At 37.8% G+C, this 20,730-nt stretch overlaps 2 protein-coding genes across 5 annotated transcripts in view; both read left to right on the top strand.

The window, feature by feature from the left end:
* LOC108003471 (stAR-related lipid transfer protein 13-like) overlaps window positions 1-11,338 on the top strand; it is a 310,442-nt gene extending 299,104 nt beyond the window's left edge. For all 3 annotated transcript variants that reach the window (XM_062076940.1, XM_062076934.1, XM_062076944.1), the window contains 6 exons: window positions 7,741-9,457; window positions 9,583-9,920; window positions 10,104-10,255; window positions 10,334-10,615; window positions 10,760-10,939; window positions 11,040-11,338. In XM_062076940.1, coding sequence (XP_061932924.1) covers window positions 7,741-9,457; window positions 9,583-9,920; window positions 10,104-10,255; window positions 10,334-10,615; window positions 10,760-10,939; window positions 11,040-11,154 — 2,784 coding nt within the window. In that variant the 3' untranslated portion in view covers window positions 11,155-11,338. The remainder of the gene's footprint in view (window positions 1-7,740; window positions 9,458-9,582; window positions 9,921-10,103; window positions 10,256-10,333; window positions 10,616-10,759; window positions 10,940-11,039) is intronic.
* Window positions 11,339-13,560: 2,222 nt separating this feature from the next.
* Window positions 13,561-20,730, top strand: part of LOC108003540 (cilia- and flagella-associated protein 298) — an 87,431-nt gene continuing 80,261 nt past the window's right edge. Inside the window, exons 1-6 of one of the 2 annotated variants that reach the window (XM_017065833.3) lie at window positions 13,561-13,992; window positions 14,289-14,439; window positions 15,690-15,839; window positions 16,838-16,923; window positions 17,057-17,227; window positions 17,346-17,561. In XM_017065833.3, the coding sequence (XP_016921322.2) occupies window positions 14,301-14,439; window positions 15,690-15,839; window positions 16,838-16,923; window positions 17,057-17,227; window positions 17,346-17,561 (762 nt within the window). In that variant the 5' untranslated portion in view covers window positions 13,561-13,992; window positions 14,289-14,300. Of the gene's footprint in view, window positions 14,440-15,689; window positions 15,840-16,837; window positions 16,924-17,056; window positions 17,228-17,345; window positions 17,562-20,730 lie in introns of both variants that reach the window. The other variant, XM_062076957.1, reaches the window with a different exon arrangement.

Here is a 20,730-nt window from a genome sequence, read left to right as displayed (position 1 = left end):
ACGTGATAATTCGACGATCGATTTGTATCTTCGATGGATTACCATAATTCTTCGAGAATTTGAATATTCGATCATGAAAACGAGGGCTGATCAAAGAAGATCCTTAATAACTGGTTAAATGCCTCGATTACGTGCCGTTAATCGACCAATCGTGGTTCTATCAGGATTTAACTCTCATAAAAATTTTATGATTAACATTTAACAAGTTCTCTGTTAGAAACAGAAATTGTGTCACTTATTATTTGCATCTTTAATGTTTTTTTCTTTTTGAGAATATATTTTCATATCCGACGAAAATAATCGAAGAAAACGTTTCGAGATTTTAGATCCACAACGATTTTAAAATTATATAGAAAATTCTAATTAAACTCAACTCATCTTAAATTGAGGAGATTAATTAAATATAATGACTATATTTTACAACTACAATTTTTACAATTGCATTATTAATAACTATACTTAATTCCTTTCTTAAAATATTGTTTCGTATATTCGAATCTAAGAAAATTTGCATTTTGATTTCCTCTTTTAATTTGTCAAGTTGTTTCATTGGAAACAGCTCAAACAGTTTGTATAACGAAGGATATCCTTCGGTTAGAATGGAATTCACGTCTCGTATTCTTGGCGCAATCGCTTGTTGTTCGAGAATAATACCGGATGTGCGAGAAGTAGGCAAGGACAACTATTCCGTGGCAACAATTAACACGAGTAGAGAAGGCTTGTATTCTCTTCGTTCTTTCTACCGCATTTAATTGAAATTTATTTTCCACGTTTCCATGTGCCTCAACTCATCCAGCTTCAGAACACCTATCTCCACCGATATTTCATTTAAATTGTCCTTCATTTAATAAACGCTCGTTGGCTTATCTCCAAAATTTCATCGGCCAACAGTGTTCTACACTCGAACAGTGTGAAACAGCACGGTGTTTACAAGGCTCAACACGAACATCTTCTAGAAACTATCCAAAAATCAGGAATCTGCCACGAGACACGTGAACCACGAATTCTAAAAGTTGTCACCGCCTGAAATCAGAACGATGATATACTCGAGCTCAATTCGACAATTCGAAATTGTAATGTAATAGCGCGTGTCATCTCGCGAACAGATCTATCCATCCATCCATTCCTGTTGGAAAATGGAGCGGAAACAGTGTTTTATCGTTACAATTGCCGCCGGATCTGAAATAATGAAAATGCTCCCGGCCGAGAGACGAATCGAAGGCCGCAAAAACAGGTCGTCGTCCAGCTTGGAAATCCAGATCTGGTCCGCGGTTAATTGCCACTCACGAGGCTGGACCGTGATCCACGATCGTCTTTGTCCTCCTCGACGTCCCCAACGTGAATCGAGGAGGCGGTGAAAAAGGGGAGGGAGAGCTCCTCGAACCGTACGATTCCCGGAGGCTCGTTACTGAATCACGATTGTCAATGAAGAAATCCGCGGCCAAGCCAGCCAGGGGAGGAGGGGAGGGGGAGAGCAAACCGCGATGGAAATTCATGGAATGTCGTTCTCCTCTATTTCTTTGCTCGAGTGTCTCTCCCTCTCCTCCTTCGATACCATACTTTCGAACAAGGGGGAATTTCAACCAGGGGGCAGAATCGATGAGGCTCTCGTGAGAAGCGTACGCCGTTTTTGTTCTCACAATTCGTTCGGCTCGCTCTTGTTTCCAACGAGACGAGACACTGCGCGAATTCACCAGGCCTCGGAGCTGGTTGCGACTCCCCTCCCCTCCCCGGCTACCGGATAATACACCGCCTTGGATGTCATCGTCGTCGTCGTCGTTGTGATTTAAAATGCTAATACCAATCGCGTTCGACCCTTCTTCGACGTTCTTCTTCGATTGGATCGATTTCGAAAAAGATATCGATTTGCGGCAGCGTGCATGGAAAAAGAGGAAGAGAGAGGGGAACGTTTCTGATGCGAGATCGAATGATAATATTATTAGGAGCGGTTAACTCTCGTGTGTGAGTGATTTTTTGAATTTTCGAATAAATGGTAGATAAGAATTTGAAGTTGGATCTTGGAAGTAAATGGATACATTCGTGTATGGAATATAAATAGATCGATGTGTTTGACGGCTGAGATATTTTCGTGAAGTTGTTAGGGCGGTGCTCGAATGGAAAGTTCAACGCTGGACCATATAAGACCCATGGTAGCGAGCGCGTGAACCACTTAATGTCATGACTGTGACATATACGGGCAGGATCGATGCGAATCCTCATTTGGCAGCTTGCTTTATACCAGTGATCTTTGTAGATCCGAATCGCGGCGGCTTTCTTGTGTATCGAAAATCGCTCGAATTATATTATCCCCTTTCTTTTTTATTATAAACATATTTTTTTTTTTATCAAATTATACAAAAGCGATGAAGATTTTCGCGACATCTCGTCAAAGATCCTCCTCCTCCTCTCTCCTCTCCTCTCCACAATTCCTTCTTCCCACGCGGAATATTCTCCATTCGAGGGCACGTTCAAAAATACTTTCCAACTTTCCATCCAACTTCCTCTTCGTAAACTAACTTATTCACCTCTCGAATCATTTATCCCCACATCAGATATCCCACATTATCTCGTTCCACCCGTCAAAAAATCTCCTTTGACCGCGCGTGTCCTTTTACAGAGGCGGTGTATCAAAAAAAAAACGCCAGATAAAAGGATTTTTAATGAGCCAACGTATCGTATTTTTTCTTCTTTCTCGCCACTCGACTTTTCCATCTCGTTTCTCTCTCTCTCTCGTATACCTCTTTCCTCCTCTTCCACAACGAGGACGCTAAAGAAAGTGACGTAGTATACCCGAGCTAGAAACGAAGACAAAAGAGAGAGAGAGAAGAGGACGAATGGAGTGGGCCTTTCGCGCGTTTCTTTCGGCCAGAAATATATTACCAGTTCAAAGGGAGCGATCCGTTGGTCCGATGGACCAATTACAAGGGAGATCGGGAACGAAGGCAACGTTTAATTGATACTTGACGCGCGGGAGGGCCAAGGGTTCCCTTTTAACGAGCCTGAACGATTATCTGGGTCATTGTACCGTCATCGCATTCTAAATTCGGAGTGCAACGAACGTGCGCGCGACTTTTGTTCAACAAAAAGGGATCGCTGGTTGCCGAAAGTGAGAAACCGAGAGACCGAGTTTGAAATAGGATGTCGGATCGCGAGTTTGTCTTAGAAATTTTGACGTTTCGAGAGTTCAGTTTGGGTAGTGGAAGTTGATCTTGATACTTGTTTGGACTGCAAGGTTAAACTAAAAATTCGATCGATTTCTGTTTACAATACAGAGACGAAGAGTCTCTGCATGCTCTATTCTCGATACGAAGAAAAAGAAAAGAAAGGAAAAATTAAAATTCACAAGCTCTCGCAACAATCATCTTTTTATCACCGTTCATTCACGTTTCCCCGCGTCAATATTTCGCGGTATCGCGACAATTCGTTTCGCGCGAGCTTAATCCTCGGGCGCACGTCCGTACTCTGAAAGCAAAATAATTCCCATTCAACGGGCGCGGCCGATAATGCGAATCGATTCCGGAAACATCGATCGTCGGGTCTAAATATATAATTGGGAACGTGAGGCGAGGGGGTGGATTTTATCCACGCTGGATGCTAGACGCACGTAAGCAGGCAGTTAAAAAAGAAGGATAAACTAACATTCGCGCAGAATAAATAGTAGAAGGCCATAAAACTCGCACGAAACACTGTACGTTTTACGAGTCCATTCCCGAGACCATTGTCACGCGTAAAACAAGCCAGGGTTTGTTCAACCTGCCTAGACGGAAGTGACGTCGCGGCAACGTGGGGCGACACGGCTCGTTGGACCCCGCGCGCGGAAATAACTCACGTACGGGAATCGTCACGTCGCGTGGTAACACGATGGAACACAGAAATGCAGATACGGGAAGGTTGTAAGTGGCGGATCGCCGATAATCGTACGCGAAACAAGGAGGATCCGCCTCCTCCGGTTTGTCCTTGGGGATATAAGGTTCCCGCCTTGGGTTCAGTGAGAAGACCAGTCATGGGACAACAAGGGTGTACGCGAGACACGTTTCCTCACCGTACCGGGAGAATTACTGCTCGTCAACGTGCCTCTCGATAATTTCGTTCGAGGAATATATAGGGGGCATTGAAGAGCGAGGGTTTAAAATTTTAAGGGCTTATTGTAGTCTTTGAGATGGCGAGTCTTAAATTTTTCTCAGCCGAGAATTCCTTTCACGCGGTATTTATTGTAATTGGTTGGAATTTAAGCTTTGTTTTTTGTTTTCTCCCCCCTCCTTTCCCCCCTCCCTTTTTTTAAATCTGTTGCGCTTATGTAAAGAAGAAGAAAAAGAAAGAAAAGATCGTAATACGAGGTCAACGCTGTTAGATTATTTTACTTAATAGATGATTAATAATCCAGTAATAGATACGGTATTTTGTTATAATTGCTCTTTTTCTCTTCTATATATAGCGTACTTATACCAATGTAAAATACTAAAAGAGATGTATCATAAAAACCTTTTTCTATAAAAAATTAACGAAAAAGAGAATAATAATAATAATAATAATAATTGTTCTCAACGTCGAATCGGATCGAATAAATAAATTTAAGCAGAATTGATATTGAGAAATCAAAATTTTTGACGATGAATAGAGAGGCATGAATACAGTAGAATGTAAAGCTTTCACCTGTATTTGCGTCACATTTTTACGATGAAATTGAGTCAATCGGTTTGAAAGATAACTCGATGACTCGATTGGAATAGAAACTGGTACGAGGAAGAAATTTTTCTTCTCCCAACTTCGACCTATATATATATATATATATATATATATATATATATATATATATATATTTCTTCTTTAAATTAATTCGAGGACTTGTAAGCATCAATGTCGTCGTTTGCAACGAAGATTTAACGAAGAGTAATCATTCGAGTTTTTCATCTAGCACAATAACAGCGAAATTATTACAATTGGATGATCGACTACTAGCAACTAGATCGTCTGGAAACGCATCGACGATTCGAAAAGTCTATTCCGGTCGGTTTATTCTTAACAGATATCCCATTTCTGCATTGCCGCGTATTTTTAACCGTGGCCCATATCCGAGCCTCGTTGATTATTTCCTCGCGTAATCGAATAACCTCGTCTTCTTCTCGTTTCGTGACGTTCATCGACGAGAAATAAAAAAAAGAGGAGGACGAAAGAGAAAGAAAAAAAAAGAAAGAAAGGAAAGAAAGGGAGAAAAGAGAGAAGAGAAGAAACAGAGGCTCTGGCATTTCTCTTCGTTCACGAAAGCTATGCGGCCACTTTGCATGTCATTTCGTCGCGTTTCCCTCTCCCTCGAATGCCCCGGTAATTCTTTTTAACGATCTCACTGACCGACGCCGCGATTAAAATTTATCACCGTAATAACGTTACGCCGTGAGAGGGGAAAAAAATACAGAGGCACGTTGCTAGCGTAAATATTCATAAATACCCTCGCTCTATTTGCTAGTACCACAGCGCATTAAGGTCCCAGCCTTTTAAGACGTGATAAGCTTAGCGAGGAATGATTGGTTGGCCGTAAATGAATCTGTTATTTATATTTCTATTAGTGCACCGCTCCATTCAACGTAAATTTCTACGTTACGTCAAACGAAAGGAAAAGTGTAATTTTATGGACCAGTAGATCAGAAATTCTATCAAAATTCTATCCTCTTCATGCTCAAAATAAATCCTCGACGATCCAAAATTGACGAGGCTACTTTGATCGTTGCTTAAAAATCGATTTTACATCTCTCGAAATAAAATAGAAGGTAATAGCAATCACTTGCAACAAAGATTTTCTATAAAATCTTTTGTCTAAAATCCTTTTTAGAGATTTTTCTCGAAAAAAGAAAAAGGAAAATAGCCACAAGAATCGGCCACAAAATTCTCTCCTCTTCTCAGCAGATGAGATTCGTCCTCAGAATTCCTCGAAAGCAGAGAGAACGGTACATACGCGATTAGACACGCTATCGAATTCGTCGGCGTGCGGTGGCGTAGCGGGACAGCTTCCATTATGTCTTCATGAATCGAATGCCGCGAAATGGAATGGAAAAATGGCGGTGTGCGCGAGAGTGGTCGGGTCGTGATGCTCGACTCCTCTTCCTGGACGAAGGCGAGGAGGAGGCTGTTGAGCCACGATGCCACCGCCGATGGAAACCGTGCGAAGAGGCGCGAGGTGAAATCCGGTCCATTGTCATGTGGTCGAGGATCACGTAAGGTCACACACTCTCCGAGCCCTACGTGGAAACAACAAAGGCGTCAAGTTTCGTAACGAGCGACAGTCGGTTTTATTGTTAGAAAACGGACTGGCTCTTCGTCCGGAGGAACACACCGTTTCGGTTTAGTCATCCGTGGCCTCGATCCGAAGACGTTCCGTTTCGTATCCCACGATCACGTTGCCACGCTGATAAGGAAACGTAATTTGGGTGAGAATCTTGAGGAATGTGTTTTAGGCATTGGCTCATTAATATGCATTTCTATCTATTATTTTCTGATTTCCTGAAATATCAATCTTTCCGAGTAGTCCTTAGTTTTCACTATCAATTGAATTGAATACGATCGACACGTTATTAGTCTTGATTAGAAATGTAAATGTATATAAAATTTGCGAAGATGTATGAGGTTATATCTTGGAGACAAAGATTGTAGAAACGTTTGTTAGAATTTTGTATATGTTATAAATAATATGTTATAAGATTTTGAGCAACCTTTTCCTATTTGTATAACCGGAAGTCACTTTTAATTTATTTATTTACAAAAGAGAGTTCTGCTAAATTTGTAAACACGCACGTTTACGCAACTCTCCTTTCTCTTTTCTTCTTCTTCGTATCTGTTGCGTACAATTTACCGAGTACAATCACTCGGAATTAGCTTTGCACAAAAAAAGAAAAAAACACGGAAAACGACGGGATCGACATTTCTATTGAACGATTATATAAATCGGATCGGTTTACATTAATTAGAGAGAATTAAAATTTAAATCTGATTAAAACGCGTGCTTGAAAAAGAAAAAGAAGAAAGAATATGAATTTTTATGCAAAGAAATTCATGCAACCTCGAGCCTATAGTTTTTCCTCTTACGCATGCCGGAAGAATCATTCATCTTCCACAGCTTACGTACAGTGTCACAGTCGATTGCGAGAGATCGTAGGTAAAAGCAGCCGAGCTCGGAACGCTTTCTACAATTAATTACAACGCACGATAGCGTCCTCTACGGTGGTCCTTAATTTGTCGCTACATCAAACGCAAATTGATTATCAACTGGTGCCACTGGTGGCCGCTAAACATTCGCCACGAGTCGTTAATCTCGCACGAAACGTTTCTCCTCATTCTCGAACCGAGTCCGACCACCGTACGTATCATGAGTCACGTCTCTTCTGAATCTTCTGAATCATTAGTTCGTTGTAATCTTCCACCAGTCTCTCTCTCTCTCTCTCTCTCTCTTGCCCTCGTAAATGAAATAAGAATAAGAGAAAAAAGAAAATAACCATTTTGAATTAATTATTAATTGAAAATTTATCGAGATATAGACTCGATTCCTCGATCCAGAATCCATCCCCAGAACGAACATCAGCTGCGGGCGAAAGAAAGAAGGGAAGGAGAGAATTCCTTTTCTTGCTTATGACCTGCACGGTTGTTACTTATGCAAATGGGATGCGCGATTAAGGTCGCGCTTCGTAGCTTTCCCTTTAATTAAGGGCACAAGTTTGTAATTCTCGCTCACCTCGCGTTGATTCCTCGCAGGGTGGCGGCGATGATTCGGACGAGGATACACAGTGCGCCCTCAGCGAGAATTGGACGTTCGAGAAGAAAACGAGGCGCTGGTCCCGCGTGTGCGACATGACGCAAGCGAACGTGGAGAGGTTGCAGGCGATCAGCAGCGGGCAGACGGTGCAATCCGAGGAGGATTCTCTGGAGGATCGGTTGGAGGCAGAGGAGGCCGAGGACACGATGCTGGACACGCTCAGATACAGCAGCCTGCCACCTGGCACGCTCCCCGACGAGATCGGGCCGAGATTTCGCAGAACCGGGTCCGAGAGGCTGAGGGACGGGGCGAAAGCTTTCCTGAGGCGGGTCGAGTCGTTGAAGTCCCGGCGACGAAAGCACCAAAATCGGGATGGGATCGTGATCAGCGGCCCCCAAATACTGGACGTGATATCGATGCAGCAGAAGATGAAGGAGCTCAACTGCGTGGACGTGTCGCCGACGGGTCCCTCGCCTGTCTCGTTCAACGATCTTCTGCCGGGCTCGCCTCTTCACGTGCCTGGATCGCCCGTCACGCTGCCCGCGTCCCCCTATCACCTCCCGCCTTCGCCCCTGGCCAACGCGCCCAGCCCGTTCGGCGACGATTCGTCGAGTTATTGCTCGGACGGGTCGCAAGGAGGAGGCCCCACACCCACGCCGACGCGGACGAAGATGAACCGGGCTAGAAGGTTCTTGCATCGGGGCCGAGAGGATCAAGGGGCGCTCAGCGACTCCGAGTGTCAGCCTACCAATTGGCGGCACAGGTATTTCAGAGACGCGAACAGTAATCACGCTAAAGTGTTGGAGTACGTGGCCGCCCATCCCCAAAGCCCCAAGGATTCGCCGACCAAAACTCCCATAAACAGCCGCGGAGGGAGCCTGAATCTTGGGAAGGAGTCGCAGAGGTACAGGGACAAGTTGTCCCAGGGCCAGAACCAGGAGAGGTACAAGGAGGACAAGGTGGCCGCTTTGAAGAGGGAGGATAAGATGCACAAGAGTTTCAGGCATCGTGACGACTCTTACAGGGAGGGGAAACCTTTGTCCAAAGAGGTGACGGTCTACAGAGAGAAATCGAGATCGAGGAGTTCGGAGCTGGCCGGAAGTCAAGAGAGCAGTTCGACGGTTGCCAGTCGTGATTCGGATCAGGAGGAGGATTCGCCGAGGCACAAGGGTACCGTTGTCAGGTGGCACAGTTTCCAGAGGGGATCCCTGTACCCCGAGCCGCTCGATCCCCTGTGCCCGCGAGCCATGGCCTCGATGTCGTGCGGCCAACTGTTGGTGCTGAGGAAGTTGGCACTGTTGAAGCTGACCGCTTGCATGGAACGATATTGCCCGACCCATCGTACTGGCTGGAACTGGGAGCTGCCGAAGTTCATCAGGAAGATAAAGACCCCCGATTACAAGGACAAGACGGTGTTCGGGGTGCCGCTGCTGCTGTCCCTGCAGAGGACCGGCCAGGCCTTGCCAAAGTGTATTCAAATAGCGCTCAGATGGCTGAGAGCGAACGCCCTCGACCAGGTTGGGATCTTCAGGAAGAGCGGGGTCAAGTCGAGGATACAGAAATTGAAAATGATGACCGAGACTTTGGGGGATAACATCAATTTCGATGGCCAGCAGGCGTTCGACGTGGCCGATCTCGTGAAACAGTACTTCAGGGAATTACCGGAAGCTCTGTTAACGAACAAGTTGTCCGAGACCTTCATCGCTATCTTCCAACGTGAGTAGAGCGAGTTAGAATATTCCTCGTGTTCATTTTGCTATCATCTTGGAATACATCGATCGATGATTTATCGGCGATCAACGAGTGGACGGGATAATTACAGGTGTCGATAATTGTTGCAGACGTACCTGTTAAGCTGCGACCGGACGCGGTTCAATGCGTGCTCCTTCTTCTGCCAGACGAGCATCGGGAGGCGTTGGAGACTCTGCTCGATTTCTTGAACCACGTAGCGAGCAACGCTCCCTACAACCAAATGACAGCCTCGAACCTGGCCGTGTGCCTGGCACCGAGCCTGTTCCACTTCAACCACAGTAACACGAACGTGACCAACAGGTCGAGCAGCGTATCGCCACGTAGGAGAAAGACCGTGGGCATTCCCGATCAGAGGGAACTGTCGGAAAACAAAGCCGCTCACGACTGTCTTCTGTATCTGGTCAAGATGCATCGTGAATTATTCATGGTGAGTGGCTCGATGCCGAACGTCCAGGTCGTTCGAGAGGAGTCGTTCATCCGTCGCCGTCTCGAAACGGCGATTGCGATCAAATTCGAATTCGAGATATATATTTATTGTACACATATGTATACACATCCTCGCGAATCGAAAAGGAAACGAGTTAATTTTTTCTTCCCTTGGCTGCGCCAGGTTTCTTCGGATATGTTGATGCAGTGTCATTTTAATTATATGGAAGAAAGCGTGCCGGTCGCCTTGGAGGAATTGGGATCCGAATTGAAGCAAGACTGGAGAGGATACCTTTACGCGTGTACCACCGCTTTGTTGAAAGAAGCGCGCGAAAAGTATGCATTATACTCGAATACATCTTGGCTCTGAATTTTCTGCAAAAAGATATTAATTTTTTTCTTTTCCTTTCGCAGAAGTCGGGGATGGGTCACCGTGAACAATCCAGCCGACAGTACGGTAGAGATGGCGTACAAGAAGGTAGGTGACGGACATCCACTTCGACTGTGGCGAGTGTCGACCGAGGTTGAAGCTCCACCGAACGAGCTTCTTCATCGTGTACTGAGGGAGAGGCATATCTGGGATCCTCAGCTTTTGAAGTATAGATTGGTCGCCAAGCTGGACACCAACGTGGAGGTCTTTCAATACGCCACCGGGAACATGAGTCCTCTTCCTGCCAGGGATTATTGTGTGCTAAGGTGTGTTTTGAATTTATTCTCAACACCGGTAGGAATCGAATAGGCGAACGTGACGAATAGCGAAATTTATTTGTAAAGAGTTGTTGTGAAGGAGGGGGAGGATGATGGATTGTTATAAATTATGTAACGTTGCATTGCGTGTAGATCCTGGCGTAACGATCTCCCCAAAGGGGCCTGCGTTATCGTAGAAACGTCCGTGGAACATCCGGATGCTCCTGTTATGCTTGGTGGAACACGTGGTATTGTTTTAGCATCTCGCTATCTCATCGAACCTTGCGGTAGTGGTAAATCACGGATCATGCACCTTTCCAGAGTGGATACAAAGTACGTAATAGTAGTGATTTTTGTTTCACTTTCATTCAACCGTATTGAGAATTTTACTTAATTTCTTCTTACTGACGTTTATCTTCGTTTCTTTTTGCAGAGGACGCACTCCAGAATGGTATAACAAAAGCTACGGTCACCTTGCTGCCCTTCACCTCAGTAAAATTCGCAATTCTTTCAAGCACACGACAGATGGTCCCGAGAGTAAAGTCTGAGAGGAAGCAACCGTGCAACGATCACCGTTGCACGGTCCTCACACGACTCTAGAGGAACAGGATGATCAAAATCAGGAACACAGGATCCTAAAGGATGTGCGACAGGTTCAACCTACCATTGACGAGGAGTAAAAGTAACATCGATGGTCGTAACTTCATCGATAACATGACCAAGAATTTAGAAGATATCGAAGAAAATAATGAATCTACGAGAAAAATTCAACTCGTTATCGAAGATGAACCCCATCGCGCGTTTCTCGAGTTGATTAAAACAATACTTATAAAAGAAAATAGAGGAAGCGAAAAAAAAAAAGAAGAAGAAACAAGAAACGTTAACGATACCATGCACAAGCTTTAATCGATGTGAAGCAATTTTTGTTGAAGCCTGAGATGTATAGCGTTAGACGTCGAATTATTATTATTATTATTATTATTAACCATGTTGTTAGAGGATGAAAAAGAAAAGAATTTATTGTTATCGTAATTATAAAATTCTCTCTGTTTGACGTTTTATTGTCCAAGGATCTTGCCGTCCAGTGATCGTGAAAATCGTTAATGAAAAATAATGATATAAAAAAAAAAAAAAAAAAAAAGAAATGGCAGGAGACCGAATTGAAATGGGCTAGTACGTGTTTTCCCCCGTGTATGTAGGATATAATATATTATTTTTACAAGTATCCATAATCCGATGTTATATCGCTAATCGAAGTTCCGCGAACGAAGCTTTTATCCTCGGCGATAACAGATATAATAGAATATTCGCGATGTTTCATCGAAGTAAGAACAAGAATGCTGCTACCCTAACGAGTAAACCGATGCCTTCTCGATGATTTAACTAAATGATTTTAATAATCGTATCGATTGAAATATATACGCGAAGCATGTAAAAAAAAAAAAAAAAAGAAACAAAGAAAAAAAAAGAAAAAAAAGGAGAAAAAAGAAAAAAGAAAAAAGGACGTTAAAAATATTTTTCGATCGTAGTTATGCTACAAAAATGCAGTCTGTGTATTTTCCGCGTCGCACGATGTTTTAATCTCACCAAATGATATATAAGCGAATATTAGATAGGAGAAAGAAGTCGCGCACAATATTATATTTCACCGTTATAGCGTATAAGAAATCCCTATTTTGTATGTTTCTTTCGGACCAAATGCCAATTTTTCTATTGTATCATATCACGCTGTTGTATCGAGTATCTCGAGAACGTGGTTCTTTTAGAACGATTCTTTTTGTAAATGTAACGACGATTTAGACGACCAGGAGAAACCGTGTGTAAATTATTCGTACGTTATCATATGGATACGCATTATACAACGTATGCGTGTGTATTCTATATTTATATACAACAAAGAAAAAAGAAAAAAAAGAAAAAAAAAAAAAAAAGAAAGATCGACAAAACGCGAAACAACGTCGTCCAATGCGTTCTGCTTGTGCGTTCCAAATGTTTCCAAATTGCGTTTTTTTATCAGATGGTCGTAAATTACGTCCTTCCCCCACATGTACCCTATTATTCACGATTAATCCGATTTAATCGAGCAATGCGAAAGGATTTTGAGTAAACGTGTAAGTTCTCGGACCCTTCGCGTAAGGGCGTACAATTTAAACTCGTGTTAATTAAGCAATCGTCATTGTCACATTCTTATATCGATGTTGAAGCGTTGAAAAAAAATTTGTCACAGAGTCTATTGTTAATTGTCTCTTTGAAATTGTAAATGTGAATCGCGACCCGGCGGTTTCAGGGAATTGTTTTCTCGGCCACTCGATCATTTAAGACGAATCGTCGTTGTTCGAAGTAATGTTCGTGCATGCACCATGATTAACGCATATATAGGGACCACCTTCGTTCGGACCCCCCCTTCATCCTCCCCCGTTAAACACCGTAGAATAAAACACTAATAAAAAGGAAGGAAATATGATATACCGGATCGAGAAGAGAAACGACCTGGAGAAAAAGATACACCTCATCGAATTATAAGTGTATTTTAACATAATACTAGTCAACTTACAATTTAGATGAAGTTACGAATACGGATATAAGTGTATAGATTTTTATTCTACGAACGTTACGTCGAGAATATTTAATTATTATTATTATTATTATTATTATTATATTAATATTATTATTATTATATTATTGATATAAAATAATTATATATGGAGAAGAAAGAAATATATCGATGATATTTTTGTGTCCAAAAAACGCCAGTAGGGAGCACGAATGAATGAAAGTGTATGTTGTGTGTGTGAGAGAGAGAAAGAGAGGAAAAGAGAAAAATGAAGAGAGAGAGAACACACGTCTGCATGTTTCTCCGTTATTTGTAACGATATATGACCGTCTTTATTCTTGTAATCCGTGTTTCACTAGAATGTAAATATGTATATTATACAATAATGAAACACGATTATATACTCATTAAACAAGATCGTTTTATTTTGTATACCTCTGCTCGTGCCATTTAATTATACCTCTAAAGTGTATTCTTCGAAAACAAGAAATGGCCAGATACGTAAGTTATTAGTTTCTAGTTGTACAACAGACAACAGATGCAGTTAAAAGCGGTTTATCGCGTTTCGAGCTGTTTAATCGATACTTCGTGTTACCAAGAACAATACGTCAGTGTTTCTGTTCACATTCGTGCTACGATCCTGCCGTTTCTCGATCACCTCGCCGGATATAAGCCGTTATTTTCGCTTACTACCGTTGTACAACACGCGCTTTTTATAATATCACATAGATAAACTTTTCAATTGCAAGTTGAATAATCCATTTTGGTGTTTTTTTAAATATCATCGTTTGATTGACGTAAAACAATAATCATTGGATTAGTTTATCAAAAGGTAACCTTTTTACGTAATCATATCACAAGTTTACTTGTCATTAATTTATTAGACTCCAAAATATTCAATTTTAATAGTTAACGATTAAAATAGGATCTTTTCATTCATTCTATTCTATAACTAAATCTGAATTTGATAATCGTAACGACAATATCAATTCGAATTATTCGAACTATCATCAAAGAACACAGTGAAGTTCGTCTCACGTTAATTTTATTTCTCTAAAATAAGGTAATATATGTCGGTAAAGGGAGTCAAAGCCAATCTCACTTGTAAATCTATACTTTGTTCACAAGCTTTCCGAGAAAATGGTTCGATTGCACGTGAAAAAAGGCGAGGAGAGCCATTTTCTGTACGATACTCACGTGGAGGCTCGGGTTGAAGACATTATATACGATATTACCATCATTTACAACGGCCGGCTGAAGGTTTCAAGAATATGTTACGGTAATGATCGTTTATATCTCGAACGGGAGTGAATCAGATCGAGAAAGATGACATATCTAATAACGTGGCAAAAGAAAACCTGTCCGCTTATCCGTGAAAGTTGCACTTTATTTAGGCACAGACGGCCACGGGCTGGCGAGTTAAGTGGTATAAACTGTCTCGAGGTAACAGCGTGCAACGCATTATTATCGTTTTCGTGGCCGTTTTTTATTTTCACGTCTGTGTAATAGGGTCATTCGCGAAACGAACAATTTTATCGAGAATTACCGCGGACCCATTCAATGCCAATGATTTCATTAACGATAACGAGTTTACGTATCCCTTCATTTATTCTTTGATTATGCCATTAATCCAATGATGCGTTTTAACCTTACCTGTATATCGCCGCTTGTTTATTCACTTTCTTTAAAGTAAAAAGAATTTACCTTCTTGATCCTGCTTTGATCCTTCATCTTTCCTATCTTTGAGGAGAATTGGATACGAAGGAAACGTTTCTTATTTTGATAAACACTCAAGAGATTTTATTTATATAGAATTATATTTTATAAATATTCTACTGAATAATATGAAGAGGGTTTACTACAGAAAATTGCTGCATAATATGAAATAGCTTCATTTTCTACCTTGTTTGTTATTTCTACTTTATTTGTTTTTATATATGTTGTTTGATTATAGTATAAGAACTATTACTGATAGTTTAATTTTTCTAAAACGTGATTATTAAGTTTTGATTTCATGAAGAGAAATAGATGTAACAAAAAATAATAGTTTAATAATAGTTTTCATCGAACAATCGATCGCTCTTCCATGAAATCATGAAGAGATTCAAAAGAAAAAAAAAATTACGATTAATTAATCTCTCAACTAAAGATTATGATAAATTTACGAAAATTTATCATATAACTATCATATAACTTTACATACAACGTTTCTTATCTACGTCATAAATTAATATATATGTGGTCGCATGTGTACACTAGCACAAATTCTTATAGATTTTTCTTCTATTTCTCGCGTTCTTAAAGTCGACCTTGGTTCCTATGCAATTGGAACGCATGAAATCCATTAATAATTATCTCTCGGAGAAAACCTCACCTGCGGCTCGTAATAATGCCGTATAATAAGAAGATCGAGTTTATGAATCCATCCATCCTGACCACAGTGTGATATTAGTCACACGTCGCGGCGGGATAGTAATTACGCAGAATTACGCTTAACCGTGTACTTGTACGTATTCTTTCGAAAAATAGAAATCGAGGAATTGATCAAGCACGGCACCATGCTGCCTCATAATATGATGGGACTTACCGACGAGCAGGTTGAAGAATTGAAGCTCAAGGATGAATGGGGTGAAAAATGTGTGCCGATGGGTGGTTGGACTTTCAACAAGGATGTTATTGGTACGTAAAAACAAATCACTATTGTCTAAGACACTCGAACGAACGACTGATCAAAATTCGGAATGTCGGAACGAGCGCGAAAAATTCGGCAAGATTCGGGTAGGATCGGGCTGCGCGCGTCGCCAAAAGTTCGTCTAACTTCGGTTTGGCTCGGCAAAAATCGGAAGTTATAGGTTTGAAAAAGCGGAAGACAGTATTGCGAACAAAGTGAAAAGGAAGAATTTGTCGTTATTTGTACGTGATTAATTTTTAATTTGTGCTCGTTTTGATATATAATAATATATAATTCATCTACCTTTTGTTCATCTATTTCTGAAATGTAAGTATAAAATCATATAAATTATTTAATACTTTGATTTCTCATAATTAATCTAAAGTAATTGAATGTTTGACTCATGATTTTCTATTAATCGTATAAAATACAGTTTTGATAGGCTTATTATATCATATATTATGATATATATTTTAATTATGTATATATATTTAGTTTTTTCTTGATTGAAACGATACACTGAATGATATTGTAAATAATATTCTTAAGTATGTGACAATTTTTACGAACACTTAACCTTAATAGTTCATTGTTACATATTTGTATCTATTTGAAGTAAAGCAAGAATATTTTTATACTATATGTTTTATTTTTATGGTATTTACTAAGTAGATAATTCAAATCATAAAAAAGATAATCATTTTTTAGATTATGTAGTTATTTTTGTAAGTAACCAAAGGATTAATCTCATATATACATAAGAAATATATAGCATGTATTTTCAATGTATGTAAGAAGGGTTAACGATGCAGTTTATTTTATGTTGATCTAAACAACTGTGCTTAAGGCTCATGCAAATGTATGGTTATCGGAAATGCTATATGCGTTGTAGACGAGAAATTGGCTTAACCAGAATTTTTGTTGTCTCGAATGGACTTGTAATGGTAGCATTAATTGCTCGCCAGTCTCGGACGGAATGTAACCACAAGCGATTTCCATGTTTCAGGCCGTAGAAATGGCAAACAACCTAACACGAAAATGCAGGAGGTCTTAAAGAAAACGATCGAGGAGGCACGAGCTATGGTTTCGAAGGTAATCACTTTGTGTCTGTGTGTGTTCTTTGTTTCTCGTTTTTATACTCGAGAACAGATTTCCTATTTTCGTTTTATACATTATACTAATGTGTTTCTATAATGTACATTTTTTGCCATTTTGTTTTTTATAGAAATTGATACAGCAAGAGAAATTGGTGACGCAGAAAACAGTTCAAGAAGCATTGGACATTCTCAGAGGTGCTGTGATGATCGTTTATCCGATGGGACTTCCGCCTCATGATGTCATTCAACAAGAATTCGAGAATACGGAAGATTTGAGCGGAACTCAAGCATCACTTGAGGTAATAATTACTGATAATTTTTGAGTTGAAATTTTGTAAAATAATTTTTAAAAAAAATTTGGGAAATCATTGTTTTCTATATTTTTTAATGCTCACAGTTGATGATTTATTATTATAGGTTATCGACGTGCAACTGGCACAACTTTGGTTCTCAGGAAAAGAAATGATAATAGGAAAGAAATTAAAGGATTATTTGGGGATGAATGAAAAGACAAAAATCATTGTAAAACTGCAGAAAAGGGGAGCTGGAAAACCTGCTCGTGAACCATTGATGTCAGAAGAAGAACGAAAACAACTAATGCTGCATGCTTACAGACGTCAAGAACAGCTTAAGGTAAGTGAATCTTTCATTTTGTTGATAAAGTAGTTTTCTTCTTTGTATATTTTTTTTTTATATATACATATATTGAGAGATAACTTTCGAATTTTAAATCTATATTTCTTGCTTATAATTTTATAATTATATCTATAATTTTAATTTCAAATTTTAATAATTTTTTAATTTTTTTTGAATCGATAATTTATAGACATTTTAAAATCTTAGAATTTTAATAATATAAGAGAACTTTAATGAGACATGTAAAATAAAAGAAAAAACTTAACATAGATCATAGACAATGTATATATAAAATTTTATTTGTAATTATATTTTATCTATCATTTTAATGTATTAGCAGATGATAATAATTATTGAATAATCATTAATTAATTAATTTTATATTGTAATCATAGTAAATACATATTGAATAATTATTAAAATATTTATACATAAAAGAAGGAAACTACTTTGTAATTATATTTTGCATGTTAATTAAGATATTTACTGATGGTAAATATGAGATATCTTTTCATTTTGCAGGTAAGTTTTTAAATATTTTTTTCTATCATATAATATAATTATTGCATATTATTTTATATTGATATACAATATGCCACATAGCAAATGATTTATTATAAATAATTATTACATGGAATATATATTTTAATACAAGTACTAAATACATTTCTTACAACGAATTACATTAATTTATCAAAAAATTTAAATGTTCAGTAATTTATAATTGAACATTTTATTCATTATTCTTATTTATTTTGCCTATATTTTAACGATATATCATCATTATTGATTTACGCGCATAGATGTATTTTATTATCGATCATCAATGTCCTTTTTAAAGTAGGTTAATTCATTTCAGATACACCTCATGAAATAATGAATATAAAATATGCGCTGTTAAATATCTAATCGTCTTTATTTTATATCATATATTTATAGACTATATAATTTTAACATACCATGAACATTTTTATCTATATTTTTATAAAAACAATTATAAATTATATTCTATTAGAAACCATTCGATTAATTGGATTTCACGTGAAACTAATTCCAAAATAAATAATTTAAAAATTCTTTCAAAATTTATCTTATTGCATTCATAGAATTATAATTTTATATTATGTACATTTCATTCGAATAACGTAAAAGTTTTATTGCATGAGATAAATCAATATACCATTGAATTTAACATATACAATAAATAGGAAAATTTCATCAGAAATATAAGAGTTCCATGTTTAAAGAATATTCGTGCTAGTTGAACGAACTCGTCAAACGATTCTTCTATTTCTGTTATCGATCAATAGCTATAATTGCGTGATTTCCATTTATGTTACCAGGTACATTCAACCATGACCTATCAATAATAGAATTTGTCTTCGGTAACCCTCTTTTATCATGACATATATTTCACTTCAAGTTCATTCTAATTCAGCTTATAAATAATTTTTACGTAATATTCAATAGTAGTAACTATTTCTTTATACATTTCATTATCATATCATAATTTCCATTTAATAAATTATTCTTATTTGATATTTCACATTTTTCGTGTTCATAATTTTTTTAAAATAAATTTTTTATTCTTCTTTATTGTAGCATAGCTAGTTAAAATAAAATGCAACTTTTTAATATTGCTTCGAATTCAAAGTTGAATATTTAAAACAATAAGCTTTATATTTAAAACAATAACTTTTAATGAATACAAATTCATATTATATTCATTAAATTACGAGAGATCCTTTAATAAATTCACGAATACAATAACTACAAGAAACGGTCTATATAATGAAAGATATCAAAAATATCCTCGGGATATAACTTTCTTATATCTTAACAAAATAATTTTTTTTATTATTTTTAAAACATTTAAGCCAATGGTATTGTTAATTACCAGATAATTATCTGGAACTATAATTAATTCTGTCTCATCATTTTCATGTTTCATTGTTATTTTTCACAAAGTAATAATTGTCATTAATCCTATTTGAATTATTTTGTTCGTTTAAAATTTCACGTAACATTCATGTAATTTGCAATTGTAAACAAAATTAAAAATTCTTCAATCGATAGAAAAAGAAATAATTTCTTTTTTAAGCACTTGTTACTATGTTATCTACGTATGTGTAGATTTCGTCAAGGTCTTTGATTACATTAGTGTATCGATCTGGTGCTTTCGCGTAAAGTCTGAACTTTATCTGGTGTAAAGATGCTTTTTTTTTCGAGGTCATTCAAATTACTATTATATTAAAGGATTAAAAAAGATGAAAGGATAGGAAAAATGAATAAATATCATTCGATTGATTGACACGTTGATCTGACACGATCTGAACGTACTCGATCTCGACCTAATTTCAAGCTTGATGATTGTCAATGAGACTTGATTTTGTTTCTGTTTTGATTAAAGTAATTAAGATTAGATTTGCCCAGTGAATTTTATAAATAGAAAAAGTAGAGCAATCGTCTATATTATCAAAATAATTAATAAACATATAGATAAACATAGATATAATATTATTTTTTCCTTGAATATTATTAAAATTTATTAAAAGAAATTTATAAATATATCGTAATTGTTAAAAAGTAATTTATTTACCGTATAATTGATTATTACATATCACGTAAATATAATCACTCTATTCTTTGAAACATGTCTTCAACAAGAATTACATTTAAACACGCAAACAGTTGCAATGTTATTGCGCTTTTATTTAATGCTCGTATTTGTTTCAAAGAAGAAAGTCTTTTAAAGAATTTTATTAAACCGACTTATCCCTGATACTTGAACCCTATGAATATTTGGGTGAACTTTCGAATTGTAATTGAAAAGGCTATTTATAATGTAGAGAGAAAGAATTTTATCTAGAATCGAACAATAGGAGAACGTACACGCGATATGAATATACGAATAAAGATATATTATTTATTTCCATGCATGCTACGATTTTTATCGTATGGATTTCATTAAACGTATTTATGTATTCGAATTTATTCAAGAAGTACTCTTCATCTCAATATTTTTATTTCTATTTTTAGACGTCTATAAAATTGCAATTCAACTTGTAGTATATACATGTTTATTCCTTTTTCACAATTCTGTATCATTTTTCAATTTCATCTTCATAAAATTATTTTTTAGATCAACGTGCAAATTAATTATCGT

Source organism: Apis cerana, linkage group LG1 (assembly GCF_029169275.1).
Source record: "Apis cerana isolate GH-2021 linkage group LG1, AcerK_1.0, whole genome shotgun sequence".
Classification (NCBI taxonomy): Eukaryota; Metazoa; Arthropoda; class Insecta; order Hymenoptera; family Apidae; genus Apis; species Apis cerana.
The sequence above is the reverse complement of the archived record's forward strand: the minus strand, read 5'-3'. Positions and strand labels throughout refer to the sequence as shown.